General features: G+C 33.3%; 1 protein-coding gene across 7 annotated transcripts in view; it reads left to right on the forward strand.

Annotated features, from left to right (window-relative positions):
• Positions 1 to 16,729, forward strand: part of MDGA2 (MAM domain containing glycosylphosphatidylinositol anchor 2) — an 819,485-nt gene that overhangs the window by 778,277 nt on the left and 24,479 nt on the right. For all 7 annotated transcript variants that reach the window (XM_059056743.2, XM_067028497.1, XM_067028498.1 and 4 more), the window contains 3 exons: positions 172 to 192; positions 3,371 to 3,526; positions 3,998 to 4,156. In XM_059056743.2, coding sequence (XP_058912726.1) covers positions 172 to 192; positions 3,371 to 3,526; positions 3,998 to 4,156 — 336 coding nt within the window. The remainder of the gene's footprint in view (positions 1 to 171; positions 193 to 3,370; positions 3,527 to 3,997; positions 4,157 to 16,729) is intronic.

Raw genomic sequence — 16,729 nt, forward strand, 5'->3', positions numbered from 1 at the left:
AAGTAGATTCTATTCAATACTCTAGAACAAAATGGATTGCAGATATAATTCTTCATGGCCACAGCGGGCAAGATCATTAAGTTTTGGTTAGGCACTATGAGACACTGATTAGACTTTGATTTATAAAAGACATTCAAGCCATGCTAACATTATTTTTTGCTTTTCTTGTAGCTCCTGTTAATCCTCATTTGAGTAAGTATATTTTCACTTTAAAGATGGCACTGTATATGACAATTAAGAAAGATAGAAAATGCATAAACATACAAAGATTATTTAGCAACTGTTCATATTTGGTTTAAAATGGAATGGCTTAGAAACAGTAAAACTGACATAATTGTTAATTTTAAATTTCAAAGGATATGGGTGTAAACACAAATAATTTAATGTTGATAATTGACTTTTCCTAAATATGGAACCATTTCCCCAACATGCTTAACATTTGTTATTTGTGTAACTGTAGTTTACACAAATAACAAATGTTACTTGTGTAAACTACAAATAATAAACTGTTGTTTCTTTTGTGGCATTGCATATTATTTGTATTGCTATTATTTGTTTCTTTAATTTTCAAAATTTGACTTCTACATTCCACTCATGAAATATTATATTTACTTAGAAAGTTAGTATTTGAATGGTTTAAGCAAGATTTTTCATGGATCATTATTCTATATCCCAATCTTATATGAAGAAGATAATCTGAGCACCATCCTCTTGATAATATTTCATTTTAAAATTAAGAATTGATTTTTGTCTTCTATTTTGTGTCTAGCAATATATTGTTCTTGTCTAACAAAAGAACCACCTTTATACTCTTAACGCATATCCATTCAACATTCTCAATTTCCTATACTTAGTGAAGAAAATGTCCAAATCTTTTTTCTCATTTTACTGTATTCTCTTTTCTGCAATGGCCTTTAACTGATTATATAACAAAGACCAAATTCTGTAACCTCTGTTCTTGCTGTATTTCTTACCAAAATCCTCTTTTACTCCACTTTTGCATATCCAAATACTAATGCTGAATATTTTTATAGATCTTTATTGTTCTCATCTTGCTTCAGTGCATAAAAGTTCATTTAGTCATCACAATGACCCTTTAATGTGGATATTATTACCAACTCTTTGAGGTTCATTTTTCTTATAATGTTTAGCACAAATACTTCTTCCTCCATTAGTTATTCCCTCGTTTTGATTTTCCATAACAATTTATCTTCATCTATGTGGAAGCTATTTTTGATTTTCTCATATCCTCCAGTAGACTGTAAGATACTTAAGAACTAAATATGTTTCTAATTTCTCTCTACATCTTACTATCTTTGTGTCTATCACAGCATCTCATATTTAGCAGGTGTTCAATGATCATTTACTAAAAGAACAAATACATGACAGTTTCAAGATGAATTCATGGCATAAATCAGGTTCTCCCTGGCTTCTACCCAGGGTACTATTGCTAATTAGTTACTATATTGATTATAATTCTTTTGAAGGTAAGCTCTCTGACTGCACTTCCAGCAGAAATGTTTAAAAACGGTTGTCATGAGAAGATTAAAAGTAAATACAGTCCATTAATGGACACTTAGGTTGTTTCTATTTCTCATATATTGCAAATAATACTGCAGTGAACATGTGTGTGCACATATCTCTTTGAGGTACTCATTTCATTTCCTTTGGTTATATATTCTTAAGAGGTATTGCTGGATAATATGGTAGTTCTGTATTTAGGTTTTTTAATGAACCTTCATACTGTTTTCCATAATATCTGTACCAATTTACATTACTACCAATAGTATGAAACTACTATACTCTTTTGATTACTGTAGCTTTGCAATATATTTTAAAATCAGTAAGTGTGATGTTTCCAGCATTGTTCTTCTTCCTCCTAATTGTGTTGGCAATTTGGGGTCTTTTGTGGTTCGATAAGAATTTTAGGAATATTTTCCATTTCTATTAAAAAAACGTGCCACTGGCATTGTCATAGGGATTGCATTGAATATATAGATCACTTTGGGTAGTATAGAGATTTTAACAATATTAATTCTTCCAATCCAAGAACATGAGAAGTCTTTCCATTTATTTGCGTCTTCTTTAATTTCTTTCATCAATGTTTCAAAGTTTTCAACGTACAAGGTTTTCATCTCTTTGGCTAAGTTTATTCCTAAGTATTTCATTCTTTTGATGCTACTGAAAATGAGATCATTTTCTTAATTCCCCTTTCTGATAGTTCATTGTTAGTCTATAGAAACTTACAGATTAATTCAAGGGCATGATCCCAACTTCAAGGGCTCCACTCCCAGGAATATCTGATAAATCTAACCCATTGCAGGGGGAAAAATATTGGAGTTTTTATTATTTAGGTGTTTATATCTTAATGAATTGCAGGGAATCTGTACTCAGTTTTGACTTCATTATTTACTAGCTGGAATTAGCCAAAGCTTTCTCCTACATGAGCCTCATGAGTTAGCATTTCTGTATTTTCATAGAGTTCTTATAAGTTTGAATGAAATAATATAAACTATGTTTTTTTTTTTTTCAGTTAAGGATAATTTTAATTTTGTATCTAGTGGAGATTATAAACTCCATTATTTACCCCCCTGTTTCAAGCAGGGTCCATCCCAGTAAGAAAATCTTTTGATACCTAGAATCATTACTACCACCCTCATTTCAGGGACACTTAAGGAAAGCTCTCAGTGAACTTGTTGTTGGGCCTTAACTCAGCATGTGGCTGGCATTCAAGAAATCCCAGTTCTTCCACAGGGTCTTCATAAAGTTCTCTTCATTACTTTATTTCTAATGAATTTCAAGCACCTGGCAAATCCACATTCAAATAAAGCATGAAAGATAACTACTTTTAAAAATAATTTGCCACTATCTTCCCCTAAGTAAACTTCCATTTGTGCAAATGGGTATATGTGAAAGCATCTCGAGACATGGAGTGAAAAACTGTAACCTCAAGGTATACAGCTTTAAAGTGCTGTTGGTTAAATTAATAAAGATCTTTTTCTAATTGACAGTTTTGTTTGGATTGTACCTATACTTGAACAATGAAAGTTGGGGAAATTCTTCAGCCATAATTCAAGCATGCATTGTATTCTTTAATTTCAATTATCTGGATATTTCAGAGGAAAATGGTTTGGGTTTAAATTATTAAATAAGAGACTGATTTACATATCAAGATTATTTTTCATTTTCATTAAAATTGAAATAGTTTTAAGTTTAGTCATCATCTTGTGCATTATTTTGGCTCTGGTGCCATTATTGCAATCTTGCATTATTATTTCTGTATAATGTTTTAAATTTTTCTTATAAGAATATTGCAATATTTATATTCATTTAATTTATCTTATTTATTTTAATTAAAATTTGTCAACAGGAGAATTTCACTGTGGATTTGAAGATGGTAACATTTGTTTGTTTACCCAAGATGATACAGACAATTTTGACTGGACAAAGCAAAGTACTGCAACAAGAAATACAAAATATACTCCAAACACTGGACCTAACGCTGATCGTAGTGGCTCCAAAGAAGGTATGAGGATATGAAATGTTGTGTTCATAACAATCATACTCCAGCCTTGGACTTTTTAGAAATGCTGTTAATACAAAATACAAGATAATGTTTAGCAATAGATTTGAAGATTTTGGAATAAAACATGAAATTTTTATATACCATACAAATAATTCAGATATTTCCAAAGTCTGTAATCATTAATTTTCACTCAGAACTCACTGACATATATAGAGAGTTTAGGAATTTTTTTTTGATAATTCAAGTCTAAAATTCCAATTTTGTCTCAAGTTTTTATACATTTTAAACAATTTTATCTTTATATAGATTATTTATTCTTTATATTATGTTTGTATATATAGATTTTATAAATGATGCAGACTCTTCTATCAATCTTTACTTTGTATGAAAACTCTAAAACTTCTCCGTGATTTTAAATTTCATGTTGCCTAATAATAATTTGCTTAAACATTTTATTTTGTCTTTTAAAAGGTTTTTATATGTACATTGAGACATCTAGACCCAGATTGGAAGGAGAAAAGGCTCGACTTCTCAGCCCTGTTTTCAGCATAGCTCCCAAAAACCCTTACGGACCCACGAACACTGCATATTGTTTCAGCTTCTTTTATCACATGTATGGACAACATATAGGTGAGATGGAAAGAATTACTATGTTTATTCTAAAGTAAATCATAACTCAGAAGAAAAACGTTCACAAACACATAGCATGAAATCAATTTTAGTCAAAGAGTATCATCATTGACTTTTAAATGGCTTACCAGCAAGTTGCAAAATAAGATGCTAAGAATGTTCCCCCATCATGTCCTAATTTCCCAAATTTATATTAAAATTTGAAATTTGGGTACATTACCTACCTCCTCTAGAATCCTAATTCAGGCAGACCATCAATAGGTTAAGTTCTTTATGAGATCTTCTTGGGAATTAATACCAGTATAATTTACTCTGTTTCTTTCCAAAGAAATTTGCTTGAATAATGACTCAGTGTATATTAATGACCGTGAAAAGAAGCATTTCCATACTTGGAAGACAAGTGCTTTTAGCACTATCTACACATTTGGAATATTGGTGATAGTTTCTTGTTTATAAAGTATGCCTAACACACCTAATAGGATTTTAAAACATCCTTCATCCTGAAAAACATACAAATATGAAGACATACTTCCTGCCCTTAGAGACCTTAAGAATAACAAAGGCTAAGATGAGTAAATACGCAATCATGCTAGACAGAATACCACATAACCTCGAGAACGAACCTAACAAACCTGGTAAGGGCGGGCGGTGGAAGGAATTCATTCCGATCTACAATTCTTTATGTGCAATTCTAAAATCAAAACAACTGAACACAAAATTGCATTAAACGTAATTATCTGCCAACACATGCTAACCTGATCTACATGTGTTGGAATATCTGGCCTGAACTGATATGAACATATGTATAGTCTTTATTTATCCAAATGAGTGTGAGCATATGTACTATTTACAGCAAAAATATACTATGTTTAATTATGGGATTCTGTTTCAGTTCTTTCCTGGGGATGTCACATAATATACAAGACATACACTCTTTTAACTTTCTAAAGTAAGACAAAATTCTGAATGGTGAACCATATCTAGTTCCACAGAGGTCGGCAAGGGATTGTGGATCTCTGTCTATTTGGAGTATAAGGCAATGCTTTGGGACAAAGGGAAATGTTTCTCTGTGTAAGAAGTGTACATTTTCAATAGACAGAGATAAGCATAGGGAAGATTAAAGCACTGGTAATGAGGAAGTAAAATGCAAGATGTGAGGATATTGTCTTAAGATAAATTTAACAAAATAAAAATGTAAATATTTTCATATAAAGTAACAAAATTGTGCACAGGATATATACCAGCTACTATACTTATTTAAGTGAAGTAATCCTTTTAATAAATTTATTAAAATGAGCATCATTATCCATCTTTCACAGTCGAGAAAACTGAACCTCAGTGAGTTTGTATGAATTACAAGTAACTGGTTATGCTGGTGTTCAAATTCATAGCCAACATTATTACCCAGTATTCTTCACAGTGGAGCAGTAGGTGACAAGCCCAGAAAGGAAAACTCTTATGCAGTAAAAAATGCCCTCAACATGAAGTTAAGAAACCTGGGTGGGAATTCGGTTGTAGCAGTCAGTCACTGTAAGAATTTACAGAAGTCACTTAAAATGTCTAGATCTTGGTCTCCTCATCTGTAAAATAGGAATAATAATTCCTATTTCAGAATTTGTAGTTCAAGTTAAATGAGATAACATATATAAAATCTTCTATCAGATGGTAGACACTCATAATCTTAGGTTACTTTGAATTTCAAAGAGCAGCAATATTAGCAATAATAAAGTAATAGCTAATATTTATGAAGTACTCATAATGGACTAGGACACTATTCCTAACACGTGATGGGTTATTTCTCTTAATGTTCACAATAAACATTTGCACTCATTAAAATTGTTATCCCATTTTTTATAGATAAAGAAACTAAAATATAGAGAATTTTAATTACCATGCCCATCATATCATAACTGATAAGTAGTAAAGCCAAAATACTAACCTGGGAAGCTGGACACATAGTTTGCCTCCTTCGCCATGCTGCAGGGAGATCTTTGCAATGTTGTGAAAGCTTAACTAGTAGTCAGGGCAGAGTTATTATGGATTTTGTGCAGACAACAAGCATAGTGAAATCTATGATTTGGAAAAATAAATCTTATAAGTGTGGGTAAAATTATTGAGAAACAGGATATAGACTGGAAAAGCAATTCGAAAGCTATGAGAATAGTCATGGGTTCACTACGGCCTAAACTATGAGGGAAATAAATCTCCACACAATTGCCAAACCATTTTACTTATTGTGAGATTACAAAGAGAATTAGCTCAACTCTAATTCTTCCCTTTAGTTGATGAGGTATGATTTTACTTACTCTCTATTTCGAATATATTTTATGGACTTTTTTTCCTCCCAATTTACCTTGGAACAGGCATATTTTAAATGGTTTTTAAATAAATAATTCCAAGATCAATATATTGAATTACTTTAATGAGTAAACTATGTATTTACCTTATTTTTGAGGCTGGCTACCTTAGAGCTCCCTCTCCAACTTTCTGCATATTTATGCTGAATCCCAAGATAATTTCAATATACTTTTAACTTACAGTTGTTATTCTTATGCTCTTTATTGTCAGTGAATGCCTGCTTGTTCTGCTAGTTTTGTTCTGCTTATTTCAAAGAGAAGAGAGTTCTCCATTTCTTCCATGTTCTCAAACATTTACCACTTTGATACCTGTGCCATTTCTCTGCTTCCTCAGATGGTTGAAGGTTGCAGGTATTAGGTCTGTCACTTGGGTCCCCTCTCAGCAGGACACAATCATGCTGCTTACTAAAATCTAGGCAAAAATATCTGTTCCAGACATGACTAATCAGTGATGGCTAGGTGAACTACCTCGTTAGAGAGATGCTGCCTGTATCTAAAACCCTTCCTCTTTGCAAATATTATTCTAAGACACTCATTCATCTGTGAAACTGGGGTGCATTTATAGTCACTGGTTTTTACAAATTACAGTCTTAGTTTTATTCCTTCTTTTGGAAATCCAGATTGAAAAATGATTTGTCCTGGATTTCTAATAGCCTACTTGCAGTTATTACTTCTTGATCAACCATAAATAGTCATTGCTCTTTTAACTGGGACTAATGGACAATATATCACTGAGAAGAGTCACAATTTTTTTAATAATACAAAAAAGGGTGATCAGTTATTCATTATTTAGAAAAGAGGTTCCTCTTTGAAATAAAGTCAGATATGTTATATTACTTATCTATTGCTGCATGATAAATTTCTCCCACATTTTGTACTTTAAAATAAAATCACTTATGATCTCATATTTTCTGTGTGTCAGGAGTATGGGTATGGCTTATCTGAGTGTCTGTAGCTCTAGGTCTCTCATAAGGTTGCAGATAAGCTGTCAGGTAGGACTGCTATCTAATTTGAAGACCTCATTTGGGGATAATACCCTTCTAAGCCCACTCACTAGGTTTTTGGCAGGTCTCACTCCCTCACAGGTGTTGGACTAAGGATATCGATTTCTTGCTGGCTGTTGGCCAGAGGCTTTTCTCAGTTTTTTGCCATGTGATGTCTCTATAGGACTGTCTCATGGCAGCAGGCCTCCTCCAGAGCAAGCGATCTATGAAGAGAGAGCAAATACATGCCCAAGACTTTTTAATAACTTGATCACTGGAGTGATATCCCATAACTTATTCTATGTATTATAACTGACTGATCATTCCAACTCACATTCAGGAGGAGGAAATAACAGAGAGTGTTAATCCTAGGAGGTTGAAATCATTGGGTAGCATCTTAGAGGTTATCTGCCACAGTGGTACAATTTCTTGTTAAGTTTTCATCAAAATTGATTTAAGAAAAAATAAATGAGAGCTCTAATGTGTCACCCTTTAACTGTTGATTTATATGTATATGATATAATACAATGTACATGATCTGGCTATTGACAATAATATAAGACTATTTCAGCAATCCTATGACCACTAGTAGGCATTTTGATTGATTAATCTGCTAAATTAATTTTCTTACAAAGAAATTGAACCTCATATGAGGTCACTGGATATGATAAGAGCTTATTAAAAATCAGTAAAATATGTACTTCATTTATTTCTAGAAATGAGAATGTGAAATAAAAGCATCATAACATACCAGGAAATTAAATATAAAAATACAAAAGACACTTATGAATACATTCATTGAACTTGATAACAATGGTTCAAATACAGTTGTGCCTCTAGAAAGCTAATTGCACTGTGGAACAAATGGGAAGCAAGGAAAAGGAGTTCATTAATGACATCTATTCTCATGAATCTTGAGGGTGAGGAAGAAGTGTTAAAGTAGAGAGACGGGATTGTAGAAGGACTTAAATAAAAGAAAAAAGAGTTAAAAGAAAGGGTAAGTTTAGAGATACACAAATCAGAGGGAAGCAAGTTTCTTGAAGACATGAGAATTTAGAGGTCTGGTGGAGGATTAGCCTTGAAGAGGATACTAATACTGAGATGGGATGAAAACAATTAAGAATGTGGCTTCTGATTCATTCTTAGATGCAAGAACAGCAAACAGATGTGAAATTTGTCTTCCTAACAGTTTCTATTTTCTCTTTAAAATAAATGCAAAGTTTCATTTTCAAAGAGTAAAACATTTTAGGAAAGTGGTAAAAGGAAATCGATACTGATAAGGATATAGAGAGAGTTGGAGAGGTTGGAGATCAGGACATCAATCCTCAGCATTTTGAAATGTATTTTAGGATATAATGCTCAGTTCGACTCTCCATCCCTTCTTGTGTATTGTACTGAATTAGTCTGCTAACTGCCTTCCTTGCTGTCTCTTTGGCCCCTAGTTTCTGGGGATAAAAATTATTCTCTAAAACTAGTAATGTAGGGGCCTCAAGGATACATGCTTTTCTGGCATCTCCTTGAGGCAGCTCCGTGGTTTATTCCAGTTATACCTGAAGTTCTCCAAATCAATCTGTGTTGTATCTGGGGCTTCTTTACAAACTCTGTTTTTTGTCCTGCTTGAAGTGTATGGTTTGGAAGAGTTGAAACAATGATTCTTCTCATCACATGGTACCCTGCAAATGTAAATGTTTATTTGACCATCCACAAATATTTATTAAGTAAATGAATATTTTTTAAAACATATGGTAGAAGTAGTACTTTTTCTCCCCTTTAATCATCTAGGTTACTCATATTCTTCCTTCAAAATCCAACTCAAAGACATTCTGCTAAAATTCCTCCCCATCCTCTCTGCTCCTTCTGTTCTGCTAACACCTGGTGCCCATCTTTGTCATAATGTTTGTCACCCTGACCCCTGTTAGACTGTAAGCTCCTTGAGAGCAATAGCATGATTTATTTATATTTCATCCTCTGGAAAAAACAAATGCGCAATAGATTTTTTAAAAACCATCCAAAAATAGATACTTTAGCTTCTGAGTGTGCTAGAAGAATGACAACATGAGGGAAATGAAAGTATGAGTTTAGATTGAAACCAGAAGGTAGTTTCACCAAGACCTTATAGGATAGGTTGGAAAAAAAATAGAAGTTAATCACTGACTTAATTTGAATTTGAATTTATCTGTCAGCTAAAGTGTAGAGGAAAACAAAAGTGTCACATATTTCTTAATTAATTAAAGGGAAATTTATCTTTATGAAAGTACTTAGTATTTTATAAAAGTACTCAGTACTCTATAAGCAATATAGATATTGCTATACTATATAGATATTGCTATACTCTTAGCAATATCTCCGTGTAGTATTTTTAGAAAAAACGTAAAACATGTACAAATAAAAATTGTATATACGAAAAGGCCATAATACATTAAACAATAAAATTTGGGTTTTCAGCTGAAATATTATGATCCAGATATATTACCTTATGATGATCTAACAAAATGTAGAAATAAAATTTAATGAATCTGAAATTAACCTCAATTAAGTTTCTCTTAATAAGATATCTCAGGTTATCCTTTAGCAAGAACTGGATTAAAGCTTTCTCAGTGCTGACATTCAAAGATTTTTAAAAGGGGACTTAAATGTTTTTATACCAGGTGTAGAGAAAGCAAAGGTGACAATCTTTTCCATGATTTTAGGAGTCTGATTTTTATTCTTATTTTAGCCAAAGATCATATTTCTTCTGATTAGTATTTTTTTAATCAACGTTTTTGCTTATATCTCAGATATATTTGTAAAACAGAAAATCTGCTCACATATTTTTTCCCCTTGACGTTAAATACTGCGTGAGAGTCGATTTGAGCCTGAAAAAAAATATTAAGGTGCCATTATAGAGTCTTAATTACATTGACTGTAGAAGAATCTCAGCAAAATAAATATGTAATCTTGAGATACTTATATCTTGATAATTTCTCAGAATTAAGGTCCTTGAAAATGACAATTCCCTGGTGGCTGAGAGAATAGATAATGTTATTTAGTATTCTACATTTAAATGTTAGAGAATAGCTACCAACAGTGGACTGTTTGTTAATAACTGATATTAAGCCACTCTTTCTGTTAAGAATTATATAATGCTTTCAGTGAAGTCTTGTTTGTAGTTAATACTGATAATACCAATGTCATCAGTGTGAAAACAATGTGATAGAAAGAAGACATTCATTCAGTAAACTGCTTTGTTAAATTAAGATGTATTTTTAAAGGAGGTGGTAGATAGACTTTAACCATGATTTATTACCACATATAATCAGATATTATTACAGATCCTTGTCACAGACTCTCTAATAAGACCTTATGGAATATGTAGTACATTTACCTTTTAAGTCTCTGGTTATGAACCACCAACTATCCCTAAATTTATTTTCCTCCTATTTAATTATTCATTGATGATGGTCCTATTGAGGAGGAAGAAGTTTTCCTCTACTTTTCTGGGTTCTGGCTGATCTAAGAATTAAATTGACATGAGATAAATTAACAGGAGAAAAGCAAACAAAGTTTAGTAACGTGTATACATGGGAGAGACCCAGAAAAACTGAGTAATTCATCAAAATGGCCAAAGTCCTCACCTTGAATACCCTCCTCAGCTAAAGATAAAAGAGGATGTTGTGGGTGGGGAGAGTCAGCTATGGGAGGTTACCAGGAAAAGCACAGTAACCGGGTGATTGTGATGCAGATTTAAGTCATTGCCTTCTCTATTGATAAGAGTTTCGAGAGACCTTGTTGTCCTCATGTATACATGTGTCCAGGTATAAGAGGGAGACACACTTACAAATGGAGATTTCCCTTATAAATGTACATGTTTCTTACAAAGGGGCAACTCCTACTTGGTTTTCAGAGTCTTTCCCACTTCTGCTGTTTCTCAGAAAATAACAAGCTTAAAACAATTAATATGCCAAGAGACATATTTTAGGGTGGCAAATTCTGATCCCCTACATTGCCTCAGACAATATATAGTAGAAGCTAGGATGTTTAAACAAAATTAATAATGTGACTGAGAAAGTCTTGTGTTTCAAATATATATCTCATTTTCAGTGTAATTAATAAACAGCATTATTTCATCAAGCAAATTAATGGTAAGCAAATAAGTTAAATGCTTTTGTTTCTCATCCAGTGTACCAACCTTTTTAAACTAACTTCATTGGAAGTGTAGGTTTATAATGATGAGTACTTTTACCCTTAGGTCTTAGATTCACTCATTTCTGTTCAATAGGATGAATTGCACATGCTATGTGCCTAGTGGTGTTTAGGGAACTATAAAGGATAAAAGAGAATTAGGATAAAAGGTTCTTATCCATCAAATAGTTTATCATTTATTTAGGGTGATAAATTACTGAATAAAAGCCAAAAAGTAATATACACCAAAAATGCATGACAGGCCCATGCCATGGGTGAACAAGGAGAGAACCCCTAGAACAGCAGAGTTAAAATAAAGTTTCTAAGGAAGAAAAGAACGTAAACCATCCTCTAAAAGAGGGAAGTGTTGCTGAATGCAAGTTAGTGTGCCCTATACACAGTGAGGCCAAACAAACCCAAGTATCAGAGTTTGTATCAGGGAAAGGTTTATTGCAAAAGCCACGCAAAGAGAAAATACAGGTCAAGCTACAAAGCCCAAATTCCCTGATGGTTTTTGGGGAAGCGTTTTTAAAAGCAAAATTTGGGGTGAGGGATGCAGGGTATGAGACTTTCTTCTGATTGGTTGATGCTGAGGTAGCAGGGCAGTGCTCCAGGAATCTTGTGCTCAGCCATATGTTACCATCCTCCACCTAGGTGGGGGCCTTAGTTCGTGCAGAAGAATTTGAAGATGTTGTTATGTGTACTTATTCAGGATGAACCAGGACCCTGCCCCACCATTGCACTATTGTTTCTTGACTGTTCCTCCTTTGTTTCTGCATTCCTTCACTTTTCTGGTTAGCAACTGTTTGAATTTTCCCTTTGGTAGTCCTGAAAGGTCTAGGAAACTGAAGCCTTGTTTCTATAAGCAAGAAATGGAGGGCTTGGAAAGGATTTGTACCTGGGAGGGCCCCACAGGGTCCTGCTCCGCTTTAGAACCAAATAATGACAAGATCTATATACGGTCTCTGCATATATCAGAGAAATAGAAAGCCTGATGAAAGCTATGTTTTAGTAAATTTATTGGACACTAATGTAGAGATTCAACTGGATACAAGAAGGCATGGTAATGACTGGAGAAAGTGAACTGACACTTTTTATTTAAGATATCATTGCAATTATATATTTTTAAAAATAATAACAATGAATGCTGCAGCTGTTTCTATTCAAGCAGAAATAATGATTTTATAATTTCCCATTTTGTCTGTGTGTATAATACAAATGATGTTACCAATTACCTATCAATAGACATAGCTTGGGGCTTCCCTGGTGGCGCAGTGGTTGAGAATCCGCCTGCCGATGCAGGGGTCACGGGTTCGTGCCCCGGTCCGGGAAGATCCCACAGGCCGCGGAGCGGCTGGGCCCGTGAGCCATGGCCGCTGAGCCTGCGCGTCTGGAGCCTGTGCTCCGCAGTGGGAGAGGCCGCAGCGGTGAGAGGCCTGCGTAACGCAATAAATAAATAAATAAATAAAAAATAGACATAGCTCTTCCCTGGAGCTAGGTAATTTTGGCTCATCTTGAAACTCAAATTAATGAGTCTGTATTAATGATTAGAATAAAAATGTGATTTATAGTCAAGTGATTCCCCAGGCTTTGGAGTAAAGCAAATTACAGATTATATGAACTTGGTAATTTCAAGTATCTATTAAAAAAAAAGTATGCACATTTTAGGACATATATTTAAATTATTTATCTAAAACATATAAAACACATATTTATAGTAAAATAATTAAAAGTAAGTTTATGCTAAGGACTTAATGAAAGAAGAGAACTTGGTAACAGTAATTATAAATAATATTTAAGCAAATTATATTTTATACTGCAATTTATATGAAATAATATTAAAATAAGAATTGTGTTATTGAATAATGCCATGAATAACCCCAAAACTTAGGTCACTGCTTATGAGATAATACAGCATTTAGTTCATTTAGCCTTTCTGACTGTAATCCCTAAGCATGAGATGAACAAAGTTATCTCTAACTCTGGCACCTAACTCTTAAAGACTGGTGACCAAAAGATAAGAATTAGGAAACCCAGAAGAAAAAGATAGTTAAGTTTTGCTTACCAACTTCACACTTGTGTCATGGCACTACATAACATTTGAAAATCCTTGGGGATGATTAAATTCATACCTATTGATATCCGGTGCTTACCAAAGCATAAACTCACTGCCTCTGAGGATTTAAAGTTACTTTTAAAGGGTATTAACACAATCCATCATATTCACTTTGGAATTTTCTTACTGTAATACTGTAATAATGGGCTGAATCAGCTTTGCTGAATCTAACTTCTCTTGAATAGCTTTATTCTGTTTTGCAAGTTCTAATTTTGTTGACCAAGACGACCTGGACCTAAGTTTAAGTAAGTTTTGGTACTGAATTCTCTTTTATAACTTAAAAGCTGTAAACATGCTATAAAAAAATGTTCCAAAATCATTTATCTGTTAATAGCATTTTTGTCATCAGCTCTAAAATAGATCCATGAATCAATAATTTGTATTCATTGATTTGGAAAATGGAATATAATTAATATTATGTACATAAGAATAAGACATTTAAATTATAATATATTTGAAAGAACTTATTTCAGTTATATTTCTAGTGTCTTTTTGTTATAAAACAAGTAACACTTGCCTTTTTAAGTAAAATCTAGCTATATAATCTATTCAAAAACTAATTCAAAATCTGGGATAATTTAGACCTGGCCTCTTTAGACCTAAGAAAAATATTTTTCACATAGTACACATTCAATAAATATAAATAGTAATAATTCAAGTTTGAAATTATATTATATATGTAAAAAGAAAATGTTATTTAAGAAAAAGTAAACATCACAGCAAAGCATATTCTCTGAGATAAAATATATTCAATATAGATATAATAATCTATCATTATTGATACAGTAATGGTAAGTCATAAATATTAATATGTTTTATTTCAAAAGTACGTATTTATTACTTTAAGTAAATTCTGAAAGACATATAGTAAACACTGCTTTGTTAGCCTAATTAAAATGAATAAGTCTAAAAAGTATATAATCATTTTATTAACATTTAAAAGAAATTTCCATGTATTGATTTGATGACAGAATTGATTCCTGTCACTTTAATCAAAATAACAGGCCATGCTACCCAAGAGAAATAAGACTTCCATATAAAATGGTAATTCATTCACTGCCATCTATTTACATTAGCACCTCACATTTACTGAAGTATCCATTGATAATTTTTCAATGTGTGGAACAACTTGAAATGCATTAGTAGCTTAGAGGGAGCAGGCTTCATTTTTTTACATGCAGGCTATTGAAGGACTTCTACTAGGTTAAGAAGCTAAGGTGATACATTTAAGAAATATAAAAAATAAAATAAAATAAAAATAAAAAGATAACTGATACTTTCCTTTCTGAAAAAGCAATACAGTTTAAATAGAAATCAGTAGACATTATTACAGCTCAACTCAATCAGTTACCGCTGATACAGCTAGAGGCTATAGTAGAGGTAGGCCATGAAATAGGCAAGCAGTCCTTTCCTATTTAATTCCCACACAGGCTATTTCTTCAAAGAATTTCTGAAAGGTATATGCTACATAATGCTTTGTTCATCCAATGACAACAGGTTCAAAGAAGTATTATCACTTTATTTAATGTTTAATGCAATTTATTTTTATTTGGGCTTGATTTCCTTGGGACCCCTCCCTATTGTGGATTAATGTTTTTAAATATAATGCAATGACATCACACAGAAATATGTGCTGTGGTGATTTTTCCTTCTGGCACAAAATTGCCTTTCTGAAGTACAAGAGACCAACACCAGCAAGCAAGAAAAACTGAGCCCCATTGAGTGTCCAAAATAGAAAATAGAAAGATGGATTCAGAAAGCTACTCCCTGCCACAATGGCTCACTGAGCACAGAGGGAAAACCCCAAAAAGTTCAACTCTTAAAAGGCTCAAGGTACAAATGCTTTTCCACTATTCTCAGATTGTTATATCTTTATCTAGTAGTGAAACCTCACATTCACCTGGCCTCCAGCTTTAGATCTTAGAGGAGGAGCTAACAAAATCCTCACCCATCCTGTGCATATAAAAGAAGCCCCATTAGTAGTTTTGGGGGAAATGCCACAAGATTACTAAGTACTGGGCTTCCCTGGTGGTGCAGTGGTTAAGAATCCACCTCCCAATGCAGAGGACACAGGTTCGAGCCCTGGTCCGGGAAGATCCCACATGCCACGGAGCAACTAAGCCCATGCACCACAACTACTGAGCCTGCGCTCTAGAGCCTGCGAGCCACAACTACTGAGCCCACGTGCCACATCTACGGAAGCCCGAGCGCCTAGAGCCTATGCTCCGCAACAAGAGAAGCCACCACAGTGAGAAGCCCATGCACCAAAATGAAGAGTAGCCCCCACTCGCTGCAACTAGAGAAAGCCCATGCACAGCAATCAAGACCCAACGCAGGCCAAAATAAATAATTTTTTTAAAAAAAGATTACTAAGTACTATTTAAGATGAATAAAGAGGAAGAAAATAAAAAAGAGAGAGAGAAAATCAGGCTCGAATAAAGATACCACAGTATAAAAAGAGGCTAACATGCACACAGTAAAAGAAGCACATATTGTTGAAGAAGAATTACTGACAGTTCAGGGGAATGCAAATTTGTACAGTATATGCTTTATATTTTCAATAAAATTGGAATATGAACTTTATGAAACAAAAAAACATAAGAAAGTTACAACGGTGGACCAAGAAAAGAAGGAACTGGATAAAAGACTAAAATAAAGGGGAGCTTGATGAGATCATAGAAGAATGTAACATCATAAATAATACAGCTGGATAAAGATGACATTAGAAACAGAAGAACAGAATCTACACTATGGAAAATAAATGAGTACCAAGGAGGTACTGATTTTATTTCTTACACTGAAGGGGAAAAAAGATAGATGATAATAGATTCTGAAGCAAAAAGTGATCTTGCAAAGTGGAAAGATAAAACAAGAAAGCTGGATAAAGTTATATATACATGCATTATTTCTAAATACAATATATATGCATGATTTCTAAATATAAGACTAGCCAATT

This window comes from Kogia breviceps, chromosome 3 (assembly GCF_026419965.1).
Source record: "Kogia breviceps isolate mKogBre1 chromosome 3, mKogBre1 haplotype 1, whole genome shotgun sequence".
NCBI classification, from domain to species: domain Eukaryota; kingdom Metazoa; phylum Chordata; class Mammalia; order Artiodactyla; family Physeteridae; genus Kogia; species Kogia breviceps.